This window comes from Vulpes vulpes, chromosome 2, assembly GCF_048418805.1.
Source record: "Vulpes vulpes isolate BD-2025 chromosome 2, VulVul3, whole genome shotgun sequence".
In the NCBI taxonomy this organism is placed as follows: Eukaryota; Metazoa; Chordata; class Mammalia; order Carnivora; family Canidae; genus Vulpes; species Vulpes vulpes.
In genome coordinates this window covers 29902665-29918256 of record NC_132781.1, presented here as the reverse complement: position 1 = coordinate 29918256, position 15592 = coordinate 29902665, and the positions used below count along the sequence as shown (strand labels likewise).

Below are 15592 nucleotides of genomic sequence, written 5' to 3'. Positions count from 1 at the left end.
TATGTTCCTGTCTTGGTCACTCTCCTCTGGACAAACTCGTTTGACAACGTCTCTCTGCTCCAGAACTGGTCATTTTCACTGGACAAGTGGTTAGAGGGCATCCGAAGAGAAGTGGAAGCCGATTCCCAGGGGCTGAGGAAACGCACACGTGTGTGAGTGTTGTTGTGCGCTGTGGTGAACACCAGGCAGGCTTCCTGGAAGAGGTGGTCCCTGAGCTCAAGTCCAGGGCAGTAAGCAGCGGGCCGGCGGCTGAGGGCCGCTAGGTCGAAACAAAGGATGGTGGAGTTTAGGAAGATCAGATACGAGCCCAAACGATGAGGCGTTTGCACCCCGGCGGAGCGCATGGCGTTTCCCTCAAAGTAAGCTAGTATAAGGCGCCGGAGGGAAGCAAAGTGGGAGGAAAGTCATGAAGCAAAACGCGAACTTACCCGTAATCCGGCAACCGGGCCTCCGTAGCGCGACCGCAGGCGCCGCCACCTGAGGAGCCCTGTAGCCACAGCAGCGGCAAGCTCACCCCAGCTGTCGCGAGACTGCACAGGCCTCGCGAGATCTGCCGTCTCGTCCCCGACTCCGGGAGCTCTCTCCCCCGGGCGCTATGGGAGGGCTCTGGCGTCCCCCGTGGAGACCCGTTGCCTTCTGCGGCTGGCGCTGGAGCCACCGTGGCTCCGCGGCCAGGGCTGCGGAGAGGGTAGTGCCCTGTCTCAGGCCGGGAAGGAGTGGGACGGGAGGTGCTGAGAGGGCGCTGAGGCGCCTCGGGACCTGGAGGCGCCCGAGCCCGGCCTCGGAGCTGGCGCTGCAGCCGCCGCCGCCGCCGCCGCCGCCGCGGCGTCCGAAGAGCACGAACCCTTTCACTCGCGCGCAGGAGGAGGACTGGCGGCGTCGGAACAAGACGGTGCTCACGTACGTGGCCGCGGCCGCCGTGGGCATGCTGGGAGCGTCCTACGCCGCTGTGCCCCTCTATCGGCTGTATTGCCAGGTAGGGGCCGGCGCTGCCTCCCGGAGGGACGGCGGTCGCTCCTCCGCGTCCTGTTGGAGGGGACGCCTGGCGTTAGCCGCTACCTGAGAGGAAACGGGCTGTAAAAAGCACTTGCCGGCGCTTACCGGAAGTTAGTGGTAACGCTCCAAGTAGAAGCTAAGGCCCTGCGGCGGGCGTGCTTCCACCGACCTCACTGCGGGGTGAGACCCTCCAGCCGTGCGCCTTGGCCTGTGCCCCTTCACACACGTGTTTGCTCCTGGCACGTACACTGCATCGGTACCTTCGTTCTGTGAAGCGTGTGCGGTTTAGGTGCGAAGGGTAACCCTGGAAACGTGGGGACTATGCTTGTAAATCGGTTTAATCCCCACACAGAAGCACGAGTCAGGCGTTTGGGGCTTCCCTCCACTGGTAATCCCGGACCGCAACGTGCTTACTACCCACGGCTCCCCTTTCGAGCAGAAACCCTAATGCGTTCGTTCCCCAGGTGTGGTTCCTGCGGAGGAGCAGCGTCCTGTCACCTGGGAACTTGAGTGCACAGGGCTGGGTTAAAAACTCCACAGAGCCGCTGAATCAGAAACTCTGGGGGAGGGGCCCAGCGTTCTGTGACTTAATGAGTCCCTGAGGGGATTTCGGTGCAGAATAATATTTGAGAACCATAAACAAAGGCAGACATTATGTCCCATTGGTTCTCCTTCATTCTTAAAGTGGAGGTTTTGCTGCTTTCCCTAGGCGCTACCGTTCACTAGTGGAGCTTCTTTAATAAACCTGTTAGGGCTCCCTTAACACCGGAGATTCTGATTAGGAGTTCTGAGGAGGGGCCAGGAGTTTGTTCAAAAAACATAGGTGAGAGCTACATTCATTTCATTCACTAAGTATTTCGTAAGTGGTTCTCCCAACTCTTCGTTTTGATGAGAGGAACTCATCTGGAGAACTTTTAAAAATCCTGACATCCAGGTCACATCCCTAAGCAGTTAAATCAGAATGTCTTGGGAGTGGGAGCCAGGCATTAGTAATTTTTTAAAGATTACTCAGGTGATCCCAATGTGTAGTGAAGTTGGCAATCACTGGTTAACTGCTTTTTTCCTGCCGGTATTGTTAATGCCTGGCTTACTGGCTGGCTTCTCTCCTTTTGGTGATTAACTTGCCATTGTTTTCCGTAATAACCAAAACAGAAGTCAAAAAGAATTTTTTCAGTCTTTTAATATTAGCATTTATGAGGCATGCAGCAGCTTGATTCCGGAGAATGAGTGCAGAACGTGAATTAGTTTTCATCAGAGGGCAGCCTGGACCTAGCATGAATCCCCAAACTAGCAGTTGGTTAAATCAATAAACCAAACTGAATCCAGAATATCAAATATAAATCTCTGCAAACCATAGGAAGAGGGGCTCACTTTTATTCTTCAGGGAGAATTCAAAGTCTGAAGACATTTTTGGTTGTCACAACCTGGGAAGTGAGCAGGGAGGATGCTACTGATACCCTAGTGGGCAGACTAGGGATGCTGCTAAACATACAGCACTGCACAGGACAGACACTCCCCCCTCTCTCCACCAAAGACCCCCCCCAGAAAAACCTAAAGAATTATTCAATCCAAAATGCCGGTAGTGCCAGAGAAACTCTGCTTCACACTGAAGTGAATGACAATATTTTGTGCATGTGTGTGCAAATACGGGGCAGGATAAAAAAAAATTATAATTTGTAATCTTAAATCAAGTTGGATATTACATAGGGACATTTCCAAAAGAGCATCCCTTTCACTTTTAGAATCACAGAACTTCAGAGCCAAAAATAAGGAATTACACATAAATGATTTAATACAGTGACCTCACATGAGTATGGGAAAATGTAGCCCCCTGCCCCAGAGGAAGATTTATTCAGTTCTTGGAACTACTTAGTAGCAGAACTAGACTAGAGCCCAGGACATATTTTCATTGCCCTTTTCTGTTAATTTCTCTATCAAATTTGCAAATTCAAAGACTGTCAGAATACATTCAGGAATCTTTAATCAAGTGACTCACATTCTTCAGGAGTTACATCTTAAAACTTAAGCATTATAGCTCTCTCGGGCAGAAGAATTTATTTACTAAACAAGGATGAGTAAAGGCTTGCCATCTAATGCAGCTTGTAGGTTTATGAAGTAATTCAGTAATGTTGCATGGCAGTTGAGTGCAGTTAATTGACTTGCGTAATAAATAGAAGATAGTGATACTACATATTGCTGGGAGTCTTCCCCTAGCCTCAAATTTGGTATTTTTCTCCTAGTATAGTAACAGATTAATTATCCGGAGACCAGAGTTCTGGCAACCTCAAGCATCAGAAGAATGATGACCCTGGAAGTAAGGATTTTTTTTCTAAACATCTCTGATAATGAGATAATTAATGCCAGTGAAGATAGGCAAGAAATATCAGATACAGATTACCCTGATGTCTTGTGATTAGTTGATTCAGTTGCCAAAGGGATCAGTTTTTCTCATTAACTGATAATGTATAAAAGCTGAACTAAAGAACAGAAAAAAAATTACAAAATCATTTACCAACGTGGAAAAACACTTAATGATGCTTGAGAAAAGCAGAATACAGAAGTGAAACTACAAACTAATGTATGTTATAAAAGTTATGATGTGGAAAAGGGTCAGATAGGACTGTAGATAATGGAATTAATTAGTTTCATTGAAATGATAGAGTTGTAATTTTTACCTCTATTGATGACTAATAATTTATATGAAACACAGTAAGTAGAAATATGTTTAATGGAAAGTTAAGCTAAAGTTCTGAGCTATATATTATCAATGGGGAGTCTCTTTCTCCCAAATGACTCATTTGGTAATCCAAGTGATTACTGAAGAAATAGAAGTCATTCTAACAGACATAGGCCCTTGACACTATAAAGGTGGTCAAACCATTGACACATTCATAGGAAATGGTCATTGACAGTATAAAAACTTGATTTCTACTAGATTACTGTTTTTAAGATTTGTTTTTATCGACTAAATCATCACCTGAAAGTACTGACATATTATCCTGTAATATTCTTAATATCTTTAATACCTAGACTACTGGTCTTGGAGGGTCAGCAGTAGCAGGTCATGCATCAGACCAGATTGAAAACATGGTGCCTGTTAAGGATCGAATTATTAAAGTCACCTTTAATGCAGATGTGCATGCAAGTCTCCAGTGGAATTTTAGACCTCAGCAAACAGAAATATATGTAAGTGATAAAGTAGTTATTAAAAGATTATTTTTTGCATTTTAAATATTTTGTCACTTAAACTGTTTCATAATTTAGGAAATACTCATGTAAACTTACTCTCAAAATACTTAGACTCTATTGCTATGTCTTTTATTACAGACTATTTTTGACAGTGATACCTAATGTAGCAATATACTTTAAGTTATATGATATTGTAGTAAAAGTCAGTTTAAAACAATGGAAAATGTCATCTGTTCTTATTAGAGTCATTTTAAGAGTTCACTCTCTGATGGTATGTAGTTGACTTTCTCTCAGGTATAGATAAGGGGGAAAAGTTGAAAATCATTGGTTATAATGAGTAGTTGTTTACTGATTTATATCACAAGTATCCCTTTCTCAAAAAAAAAAAAATAATTGAGAAGCTTTGAAGTGGGCAGCCCTCATGGCTCAGCAATTTAGCGCCACCTTCAGCCCAGGGCCTGATCTTGGAGACCCGGGATCGAGTCCCATGTAGGGCTCCCTGCATGGAGCCTACTTCTCCCTCTGCCTGTGTTTCTGCCTCTCTCTTATGAATAAATAAAATCTTAAAAAAAAAAAAAGCTTTGAAATAATCATATTAAATAGTCATGTTCTACTTCAGAAAAGGTATACCTTAAAAATTTCCTAAAATCTTAACTGGAATTTTAGAGGATTTAATTGAAATTATGAGCTGGGGAATAGCCAGAAAAGCTTCATTGTGACCCTTGTTGGAACGCCCTTATAAATATTGGTGTCCACCCAGGTTAGTAAACATAAGTGAATCTCTTCAATGATTGAGGGATTTATAGGTTAATAATTTTTTTTTTAATTTTTTTTTTATGATAGTCACAGAGAGAGAGAGAGGCAGAGACATAGGCAGAGGGAGAAGCAGGCTCCATGCACCGGGAGCCCGATGTGGGATTCGATCCCGGGTCTCCAAGATCGCGCCCTGGGCCAAAGGCAGGCGCCAAACCGCTGCGCCACCCAGGGATCCCTATAGGTTAATAATTTTGAATATTCTAATCACATAGTAGTACACAAGATATAAGTGACTAAATTAGTACAAATGACTGGATCCTTTGGAAATCTATATTTTTAAAGCCTTGCAAGTTTTAAAAATCTGTTCTTTCAAAAGTTCTATTCAGTTTTATTCTAAGTTTACTATAGTTGGTAACCTCTTAGAATCTTTATGTCAATCATATGATATTGAAGTATAAGTGTTAAGTGAGGCTTGGGCTATGATAGGCTTGGCTGTCCTTGGACATTTTAAATAATTTAATGCATATTACTGCTTGAATACTTCAGATATACAAGAGGACAATCCACAATTATGAATAGAGCATTGGTTCCAGTGACATTTGCAAGTAAAATTGCAGATGGAAATGTCTGCAGATATTCATGGGTAATATTCACAATTTATTTTGCTGACCCTCAACATTAGTTTAGGTAAAGTATTGTGGTGTAATAGGAAAAATGACTTATTTAGTAGGGAAAATAATATGACTAATTTAGGAGCTGTGAGATTTAAAGTATTGATAATGTATATTTCCTTAAAACAGGTAGTACCAGGAGAGACTGCACTGGCATTTTATAAAGCTAAGAATCCTACAGACAAACCAGTAATTGGAATTTCTACATACAATGTTGTACCATTTGAAGCTGGACAGTATTTCAATAAAATACAGGTACAGCTCTATATGCAAACTTTAGTACTAAACTTACTACAGTGTTTAGTAGAAACTAGTTTCTGAAAATTCATTTCTCCTAAACATCAAACTTTTTTTCCATTGTTTGTAACAGCTATGCAGAAGTTGAGATGAGGGTGTCTGCTCTTAGGATCAGAAGAAGAGCAGGACACCAAGGTGGCTCAATCAGTTAAGCACTGGACTCTTGATTTTGGCTCAGGATCATGGGATCCAGCCTGGCAGCTGGCTCTGTGCTCAGAGTCTACTTGAGATTGTCTCTCCCACTCCCTCTGCACCTCCCCCCTCCACCAAATTTGTTGAGTCTCTGGTTTTTAAAAAAAATTTTAAAGATTTTATTTATGAGTGAGCAAGCACGAGTGGGAAGGAGAGGGGCAAAAGGAGGGGGAGAAGCAGACTTCTCACTAAGCAGCGAGTTTCACTTGGGGCTCTGGAATCATGACCTAAGCCAAAAGCAGGTGCTTAACCAACTGAGCCACTCAGGCACTCCTTGAGCCTGTTTTAAAGCAAAAATCAAAGCTACTGTCGTTCTGTCACAGAACTTAGATTATTTATATTTTTTTATAGTATTGTGTGCTTACTAGAGCCAAGAAATGAACCATTGTTAACACCTATTCTTATAGAAACTAAAATACTTTTCTATAACTTCTAGTGCTTCTGTTTTGAGGAACAAAGGCTTAATCCACAAGAGGAAGTAGATATGCCAGTGTTTTTCTACATTGATCCTGAATTTGCTGAAGATCCAAGAATGGTGAATGTTGATCTCATCACTCTTTCTTACACGTTTTTTGAAGCAAAGGAGGGGCAGCAGTTGCCCGTTCCAGGCTATCATTGAAGTCTGCACCTAAGTCCTGATTCAGATTTGTGATTTTTGAAAAATCATGAATCTATAGATGTCTTCTCAGGGGAGAAATACTCTACAGTAATGTGAAGCTATTTTAAATATTATATAATGCTGTTTTATCAGCTAATTTACCCTACATAAAATTGAACGGTTTCTATCATAAGGAATCCACATGCCTATTTAGAATATATGACTGTTCAAAACCATAGAATATAATAAAAGTAATATTGATAATAAATTTTAGATAATATTAAAGGAAACTGCTCTCTTTAATCTGTAGGCATGGACTTGATGGTTCAGTTTAATTCTACTTGCTCCTCTTACAGATTATTAGCCCTTCATACTTGTAGCAGTGAATATTTTGATTATTCCCATGGTTATCTGTTTTAGGCTCTAGGTCATAAACTTTTGACTACTTTTATTATTTTTAAAAGTTACTATTTTCTTTTATTGTGAGTAGTCCCTACTTTAAAAACTCAAAATAGAAGAGGAATTGCTGAGCCCTAACAGCTTGCCCAGAGATTACATTCTGATTGCAGATTTGACTATTTTTCCTTTAGTAACTAGGGCTACTTTATATCCTGAAATTTTGGCGTCATGAAAATGAAATAAAATGGAGAAATATGTTTACTAGGATTCTGGCATTTCCTATGATAGTTCAAGTCCCTGAATGTTAAAATGTAAGCGTGGGATTGTGAAGATTTACTGACATCAGAAGTTCTATGAACAAACTCTGTTAAAAAAAAAAAAAAAAAGGGTATTAAACTGTTTTAATAGTAATTTGTCATTGTAATTTTTGACATAAATGAATGCACAATTTATTCTGAATGTTTTCCAGTAGTGTTTGTTCCAAATAGGAATATTACAGTAAAGGGGGAAGAAAAAAAGATCATTTAGTATTATAAAGATTCATGTTTAAAGGCAACTTTATAGAGTCCAGTGACCTCTTTAAGGTACCTGAAATATAAACTACAATCATGAAGGCAAATTCTAAATGAGTAATATTTATAAAAAAGTACAAATTGACTTTTACATTCAACTTAGTTAAATGAAGGCACTCAGTCTTCGTAATTATTTTGTAATAAAATAATCTTCATCTACTCTTATCACAGCTGTGTGAGGATTTCTTTTCTAAAGGTAGGAAGCCCTGTGAAACATAAGATGCTGTCATTAAACTAGTTGGCCTCAGTAAATGAATTTTTCTTCTTAAGTTTTAAGTGAATATGAGACAACTAAGTTCTTTTGAGATAAAGTTTAAGCTGTGGTCTGGAAGCATAAAATGTTCCTCTGGAACAGGTACTCTTCTGTGAAACTTCATTACTGCGGAGGAGAAATGTTCCACCAAGGTTCTGATGTGTTGGTAGGTCTTGTCTTCTGGGTCTGAAAGCTGCACAGGGTCTACCTTTAGAAAGTTGGCACTTGTAGTTAGTGAGCTGGTCATCCACTTTCACCTAAAATAAAAATATAGACAACCTGTATCCTTTCCTTTTTTTCCCCCCCATTCATGGATAACAACAATAGAGTCACAATCTAATGCATAAAGGTGGGAATGTACTACTTCCATGGGTGGGGGTGAGGAGAATAAATAAGATTAATGGATTACTGCTGGCCATGCATTTATTAGTAAATAAAATGGGATCGACTTCCACATCAGGCTCCCCTCAAGGAGCCTGCTTCTCCCTCTACCTCTGCCATCTTTCTCTTGAATAAATAAATAAAATCTTAAAAAAAAAAAAAAAAGTAAATAAAATGGGATGACTAATTCAGCAAATAGGAAGAATCCAGGTGCATCTGGATGAGCAATAAGTGGGTTCTACCAGTTACGAGGTATTAACTTTACATAAAAGATAAATGTCTATTTCAGTGCTAAGACATTTCTAATGATCATTAGTTCATATTAATATTTCTGTACTATAAACCAACTTACACATTCCAAAGATTATTTTTAGCTAATAAGCTCACAGAGATTACATTTCATTACAGTTTGAGTAAAATCTTAGTACACAAGTTTCTCCCAAAGGCTCAGACTCAAATGGCCTTTATAAAATGTAAATCCTAAGTACAGAAAGTGACAATTACACTGAAATTCTATAGGATGGGAAATGTAAGTTATAGAAGTTGAAGTCTACCTCAACAGTCACTATGATTTTGAGCTCCTTTCTGGTGTTGAACATCAATTTCTTCATAAACCGCTCTGAAACAAATCATGGCAAGATTTATATATATATATATATATCAGTTTTAAAGTATACTATTTAGCTTTTAACTGCTAATACCTTAACAAAGAATCTGGTGCCATTTTGGGTATTCAGGCCATATCAGTGAATAAAAACAGATCTCTGTCCTTGAAGCTTACAGTATAGTTTTCTTAGAGCCTAATGTTGTAATTCCCATGCATCTATCTTATAAATATGTGTCTCGTAGAACCAATTCATTCTACTGTGACTTCATGAAAAATGTGGCTCATATTTGGATAGTTTGCTTTCTACTTTACAAAAAACAAATTGTTCAGTTTTTCTAGGTTTCAAAACATTTAAAAATATTAACACTGTACCTTATTTTTATTTTATTTTATTTTTATTTTTTTATTTATTTTATTTTATTTTTTTAACACTGTACCTTATTTGACCTAGGTTATTACAGTCTAAACTTCTGAGCCTCCTTTGGCTAATAACTGTCATCTCTGTACCTCATTTATAGTAATTTTTTTATGGCATCATTCAGGTCTTCATATATGTTTTACATAGGCCTGTAGCTAAGAAAACTTCTATATGTACAAATGCATCATTCATACAGTATAGCAAAAACATGGCTAGAGGAAAAAAAAATCTAGAAGAAAATCATAGCGCTATGAAGCCATGGTACCCAATGTAATGAGGCCCCACGATGGTCCAGAAATTTTAATGTGTTTCCACAAAGCTATTTCAACTTCCTTCACTTCTCAAATCTCTGGTCGTCCTCCTCTCACCACTCTTGGTCAGAAACCTCACTTCTAAATAAATTAAATCCTTTAATTTATTAAATGGAAACTTCATCTCCCTATCACGAAATCTTCAAATCTGCCTTCATCTGTACCACCATCTGCTTCTGTGATCCTATCTATCCCTGGCTTTTCACAGATGTTACCCACTTAGTCCTCTTCCTTTTTGAACCTCTGGCCTCCCTGTCTATTAGATCCTACCCATCAGCATTCACAAATGCTCCACGGCATCTTTTCTTTTCTAAAACAAGGCAGTCCTTAATCCCCTGTCTATTTGGAGTGAAACTCAGTAACCTCTAGCTGCCAAGCAAGCTACCTCGCACCATCCCTTCATGTGGAAGTTTCTACAATCATCATCCCTACTTCCTCTCCCCTTTAACACACTAAAATCTGGCTTCTGTCTCCATCAATCTAGCAAAACAGCTTTTACACCAAGGATTTCCTGTTTCTTAATTCATTAACTAGATTGCAGTCAGTCGTCCTGTCTTCTCAGCCATGGTTCTTCATAGTTGTGCACTCCCCTCTAGTTTCCAAACTGCAATTTCACATCTAAAAGGGTTTCCTGTTCTATTTGCTCTTGGCTTTGACTTCTCCATTTCCTTGAATGTGCCCAAACTCTCTCTACTTAGCATCTTTGTACCTATTGTTATCTATAGCATGGATTCCGACTTGTCACCTCAGTAATAATTGCACGTCTCAGCCTTAATGTCACTTCCTCAAGCTTTCTCTAGCCCTCATTTAAATTAGCTTCATGGCACCATATTCTTTCATACCATTAACAAACTGTAAATACATATTTGCCTGATTTCCTTTTTAAAAAAATAGGCTTGGAGCTCAACATGGGGCTTGAACTAATGACCCTGTCATAAAGACCTGAATGGAGATCAACAGTCAGACACTTAACTGACTGAGCCACCCAGGTGCCCCACGATTTCTTTTCCACACTAGATTTAACCTCCATGAGGATGGGGAGAATGTCTCTTGCTCAACATTATAAATTAGGCACCAGTCACTGTCCCTGGCACACAGTTTTCAAGTGTTTGCCAAATGAATCATGTACATAGATGTATACAACTTCATAAATACCGTACTTGTCCTGCTAGAACAGAAATTCTTAACCTAGGGTTCATGGACAACTAGTGATGTGAAAATTCCAGAGCTTTTTCTATAAGATGTGGTTTTCCTTAGGGAAAAGTTCCCCGTATTTCAGATGGCTTTCAGAGAAGGAAAACAATGTGAGAAAAGTAAGAACCACAATGGTAGAGAATTCCAAAGATCTACCTCTAGCTTCTCTACTATCTCTCTCACATTTAGTATCCGTTGCACTGTCGTATCTACTTACAACAATTTTCTATTTAACTGGAATATAACAAAATCTGCCTCTTTGGATGTTATTTGATTTCTAATTCCTTAGCCCACTAATACATTCAGTGATTCTTTATCAAGCAGGATGACCTACAGAAATTCTGCAATCTTACATTAGAAAAAATTTAATGAACTCCTAAGTCTGTTAAAATTTATAAATTATTCCAAAATGGGTCACTATATTTAAAACTAGGGTTTAAAACCTCAAATGCTTAACACATGCCAGGCAGATCAAATAAATGGAGCTAGAGGGCCAGTTGGGGCTTGGTGAGCTGCAGAGCATACCTTGTCTTAATGAGGCAGCCACTACTCAGTCCTAACCAATTGCTAGCATATAAAAATGTAGGCCTGGCATTGCCACAGTATCAAGAGAATCCAGAAGTTTAGAATTTTTTTTAAATAATAACCCAGTTTTTAATTTTTGGCAATTAATTTTTAAATGCACAGTTTAAACCCCACATAGGTCAAACAAAACACAGCTGTAAGCAAGAGACTGCCTAAAGGCTGCCAGTTTCTAAACAATGGTTTTTATAAACTTGTTTTAATCCTTTTTAACAATTTTGAGGGTAATCGTCAAACTATATTAAAGCTAATGAGCCTATTGTTGCATAAATATTTATATACACTTGACCAATATGAAATCATAAAATAGTGCTCTAAAGATTTCAAGTTAAAAAAGACACGTTTACACTAATGCTTTATTACTCTTTTTTAAGCATGTTGTCAACATATGTTGTGACGACTAATTTTTTTTGTGATTAGTAGTTCAAGAACAGAATAATTCCTCAATGTGGTATTACTTTTATCAGCAGTCTGAATAGAGTGTTCTTCTCAAGCTGGAGAGAACCTGACTTTCTTCTCCCAAGGCATCTACAAGGAATCCGTTAATGTACATGATGGTTCCGGTTATTTCTTAATGTGCAGCCCCAGCATTTTTATTTTTTGGTCATAAGGCTGAGCACGATAAGACCATTAAGAGCAACGGCCTCCATAAAGCCTCATAAGTCATTTTTAATAAGGTCATCAATTTCTGCCTAGACCTAAACAAAATGAAATGCATAACCAAGCCCTGTTAGCTCTGGTACCAAAGGGAACCAAGACGAAAAATAAATTAATCATTTTGTAAATGACTTACTCTGTAGTGACAGCAGGAGCTAAGGGATCAAACTCCATTACCTCGTAGTAATTGGGTGGCTGGAGATCATTCTTTGTCATTGCTTTAGGCCAAAAAAAAACAAAAAACAAAAAACAAAAAACAAAAAACAACATACCACACCAACCAGTGAATACACATTGTGCTTTTCAAGAACACATGCACAATTAATATTCTCTTTATGATTTAGACTTAAAACATAAGATGCTAAGAAACTTTGACAACCAGAAATAAATACAATGGATAAACTTTTTTTTTTTTTTTTTTTTTACAATGGATATTCTAATACTACTCCCACATGCAACAAATCTATATAGAACAAAAGGACTTCCAAACTTCAGCTAAAGGTTCATTTACCTCAGCATTCCAAATACAACATTCAGCACAACACAAGCATTTTTATTATCCAATGTTGGTCATAATGGTATCTGCCATGAATTTACAGAGCTTAAAACGGCACATGAAGTCCTCATTTTTCCTTTCTGTATACCTATTTTCAATCAGCAGTAAGTCTCTGTCAGACTCCTATATTCCCACAAGTTTCCTTACTCAATGCAAATAACAGATCTCAAGTACCTGGATGATTGCTGGGTAAGGGAGGCAGTCTCTGGCTTGATGGTGTTGCCGAAATGTTCTGCAGACTAACTGGTTGTAGCAATACTGAATTTGAATATTCTGAAAGCTGAAGAAAGCATAGCATAATGTTCAAATAAAAATTCTACATTAAGCTTTTCTTTTGTTAATATTTAGATTCCCAGGCTTCTTGAACACTATTCAAGAACCATATACTCCCAATTAGACAGGAATTAGAAATTATGAACTATTACTTTTTTAGGTAATAACCATTTTCTCTCTGGTTCCATGCCCACTGCACTTCATTTCCCATATAAGGTGTAAAATTAACATGTTGCTTTAGAAAAGAAAAAAAGCAGACATGTATGGCTCAGTCTAGATTCTGTTGTTTCACATGGACTAAAAAATCTCAGCCTCAAACAGGAAAATCTTAACCCTACAGAAAGGCATAAGATGACAGTATCAAATCAGGACTGATAAAGATTAAAATCAGAAATCTCTCTCTCTTCTTGTAAACTTCCTCATTCATTTCACAAATATGTTTGGGGACCTACTAGATGCCAGGCACAGTAAACAAAACAGGCTGAATCCTTGTTCCCTTGGAGCAATCAACAAATGTAAATAGATGTCAGATAACAAGTACTCAAAATGAAACAAAATAAAGCAACAGGGTAAGAGAAGAAAGGCCAGGTAGATGGGGTGGGCTACTGCTCTGATAATAGTGGTCAGGGAATGCCTGACTGTTGGGAACATTTGAGCAGAGCCCTGGCCAAAGTGGGTGCTATGAGTATCTGAGGGACACAAGGTCATCACTGAAGCAAAGGCGACCAGTGTGTGGTTGGAGCAGAGTGAGTCAAGGAAGAGAGGTTAAGGTTGGAGAGATAATGGCAGCGGTGAGATCAGCATTTCAGGTTTTTACAGAGTAAAACATAAGAAGAAAATCAGGTGGATTTGAACAGTTAAGTAATGTAGGACTTTATTTTTTTTTCCTCCCCAAGATTGCTGTGGTTTGGGAATAGATTATATGATGGGGATGAGGGTGGAAATGGAGGTGAAGGCGGAAGCAGGGTAACCCTTAGGAGGCCACTGCAATATCCATCTGATGGCTTGGACTGGCATGCAGAAGTGGAGGCAGTGAGAAGTGGCTAGATGATAGGTATACTGTGAAGGGCAAAGGTGAAAAGGTAGAGGTCAAGCACTGTTTTGCAAGGTTTTGACTTAACTGAAATAATAGAGGGATCCTTTACTGAAGTGGGGAAGACTGCAGGAAGAGCAAGTGGAGAGCCAGGACTGGGAAGAAAGCAGAAAGAGATTACTCTGAGAGTGGATTTGTGAGTTCTGAGTTTAGGGGAGGGGTATGGGCTGGAGATGCCAATTTTAAATTGTCAGAATCTGAATAGCATTTTAAGATATGAGACCAAAAAACTGGAAGAATGAATGCAGAAAGAGAAGTTGGAAGCCTTGGGACACCTGGGTGGCTCAGTGGTTGAGTGTCTGCCTTTGGCTCAGGGCGTGATCCCAGGTTCTGGGTTTCGAGTCAGGCTCCATGCGAGTAGCCTGCTTCTGCCTCTGCCTATGTCTCTGCGTCTCTGTGTCTCTCATGAATAAATAAATACAATCTTAAAAAAAAAAAAAAAGTTGGAAGCTTAACTGTGGGGTCTGCAATACTAAAAGGCAAGCAGAGGAGTGGAGCCCACCAAAGGAGATAGAGAAGTGGAAATCAGACAAGAGAAGAAAAGTGAGTGGTGTCTGAAAGCCACATGTATGCAAAAGGAGGAAGTGAGGGACTCTGTCATCTGCTGCTGATAGGTAAGATGAGGACTGAAAACTGCAGAACTAGATCTGGTAATAATGAAGTCACTGGAGACCTCAGAGGGGTGGGAATGAGAGCCTCCTGAAGTCCACTAAAGGAATTTTGATCCTTTAACAAAAGTTAAGATTCAATTTGTCTATTTTGAAAGACTAAAAGGAAGATAAAGAGAGATCCTAACAAGGACTGAATCACACGTTACAGAACATATAACAAAACAATGCACAGGAGATTTAACAACCAGGAATTCCCTCTCAGTCATGATAATCCACTGACTAGGTGTGCTGCCCAGGAAGGGCTGCTCTACTTACATTTTCATGTGGAGGACTTGTGATGTTTTGGCTGGTCCTTTGGGCAAACCTAGGAAAGTAGGATAAGACAGCAAGATTACCCTACAGTGAGAATACAAATGCAAAAAGATGACTTCCTACACACAAAACCTAAAACGTACCTTCAGGCTGCAATGATATATTAATTTTATATAACAATAGCCTTCTGGTGTCCATGCCCACCAGCTTTTGGTGCCCAAATACCAAAGAGAATAAAGACAAAGCACTATCCCTGGCACTGGTAGCCCTGAGATCCTGAAGTATACATAATAAACCAGTGAGAACAAGCCTTCGGTTCTTCCATCAGAGTGGCTACCACACCATCATATCCTGAAGGAGGAGAAGCAATCCAGAATAGAGGTTAGGAAGGGTCCTGGTTCTTCAGGAGATAGAACACACACCCTTTGCCCTATCTCTCCCACTGAAGGCAATTATAAAACCTGGATAGGATGCATGAGGCAAATATTTGAGGGCTAAAGAATGAATAGTTACTGGATGACTGGGAAATAAGACTGCAATGTGAGTATCACCAAATCATTGGTGAACTTACCTTTCTCCCCCCTCCCTTTGTATTCCCAAACCTGAATGCAATGCAGCCTAAAACCCAAGAGTAGGCAGTGAGGACAATTCCAGGAGAAGCCCTTTTGTTCTCC

At 39.6% G+C, this 15592-nt stretch overlaps 3 protein-coding genes across 9 annotated transcripts in view; 1 reads left to right on the top strand and 2 right to left on the bottom strand.

The window, feature by feature from the left end:
- STXBP4 (syntaxin binding protein 4) overlaps positions 1-872 on the bottom strand; it is a 159838-nt gene extending 158966 nt beyond the window's left edge. For 2 of the 4 annotated variants that reach the window (XM_025995966.2, XM_025995964.2), the window contains exon 1: positions 429-539. The gene's annotated coding sequence lies outside the window, so the exon portion shown is untranslated. Of the gene's footprint in view, positions 1-428 lie in introns of all 4 variants that reach the window. The other 2 variants (XM_025995962.2, XM_072747505.1) reach the window with 2 other exon arrangements.
- COX11 (cytochrome c oxidase copper chaperone COX11) overlaps positions 596-15592 on the top strand; it is a 53530-nt gene continuing 38533 nt past the window's right edge. Inside the window, exons 1-4 of one of the 2 annotated variants that reach the window (XM_025995970.2) lie at positions 596-976; positions 4027-4182; positions 5742-5867; positions 6538-7506. In XM_025995970.2, the coding sequence (XP_025851755.1) occupies positions 596-976; positions 4027-4182; positions 5742-5867; positions 6538-6720 (846 nt within the window). In that variant the 3' untranslated portion in view covers positions 6721-7506. Of the gene's footprint in view, positions 977-4026; positions 4183-5741; positions 5868-6537; positions 7507-15592 lie in introns of those variants that run through there. The other variant, XM_072747507.1, reaches the window with a different exon arrangement.
- Positions 7483-15592, bottom strand: part of TOM1L1 (target of myb1 like 1 membrane trafficking protein) — a 47431-nt gene continuing 39321 nt past the window's right edge. For 2 of the 3 annotated variants that reach the window (XM_025995967.2, XM_072747506.1), the window contains 5 exons: positions 14922-14970; positions 12804-12909; positions 12210-12291; positions 8859-8923; positions 7483-8180 (listed from right to left, as the gene is read on the bottom strand). In XM_025995967.2, coding sequence (XP_025851752.1) covers positions 8860-8923; positions 12210-12291; positions 12804-12909; positions 14922-14970 — 301 coding nt within the window. In that variant the 3' untranslated portion in view covers positions 7483-8180; position 8859. The remainder of the gene's footprint in view (positions 8181-8858; positions 8924-12209; positions 12292-12803; positions 12910-14921; positions 14971-15592) is intronic. The other variant, XM_025995968.2, reaches the window with a different exon arrangement.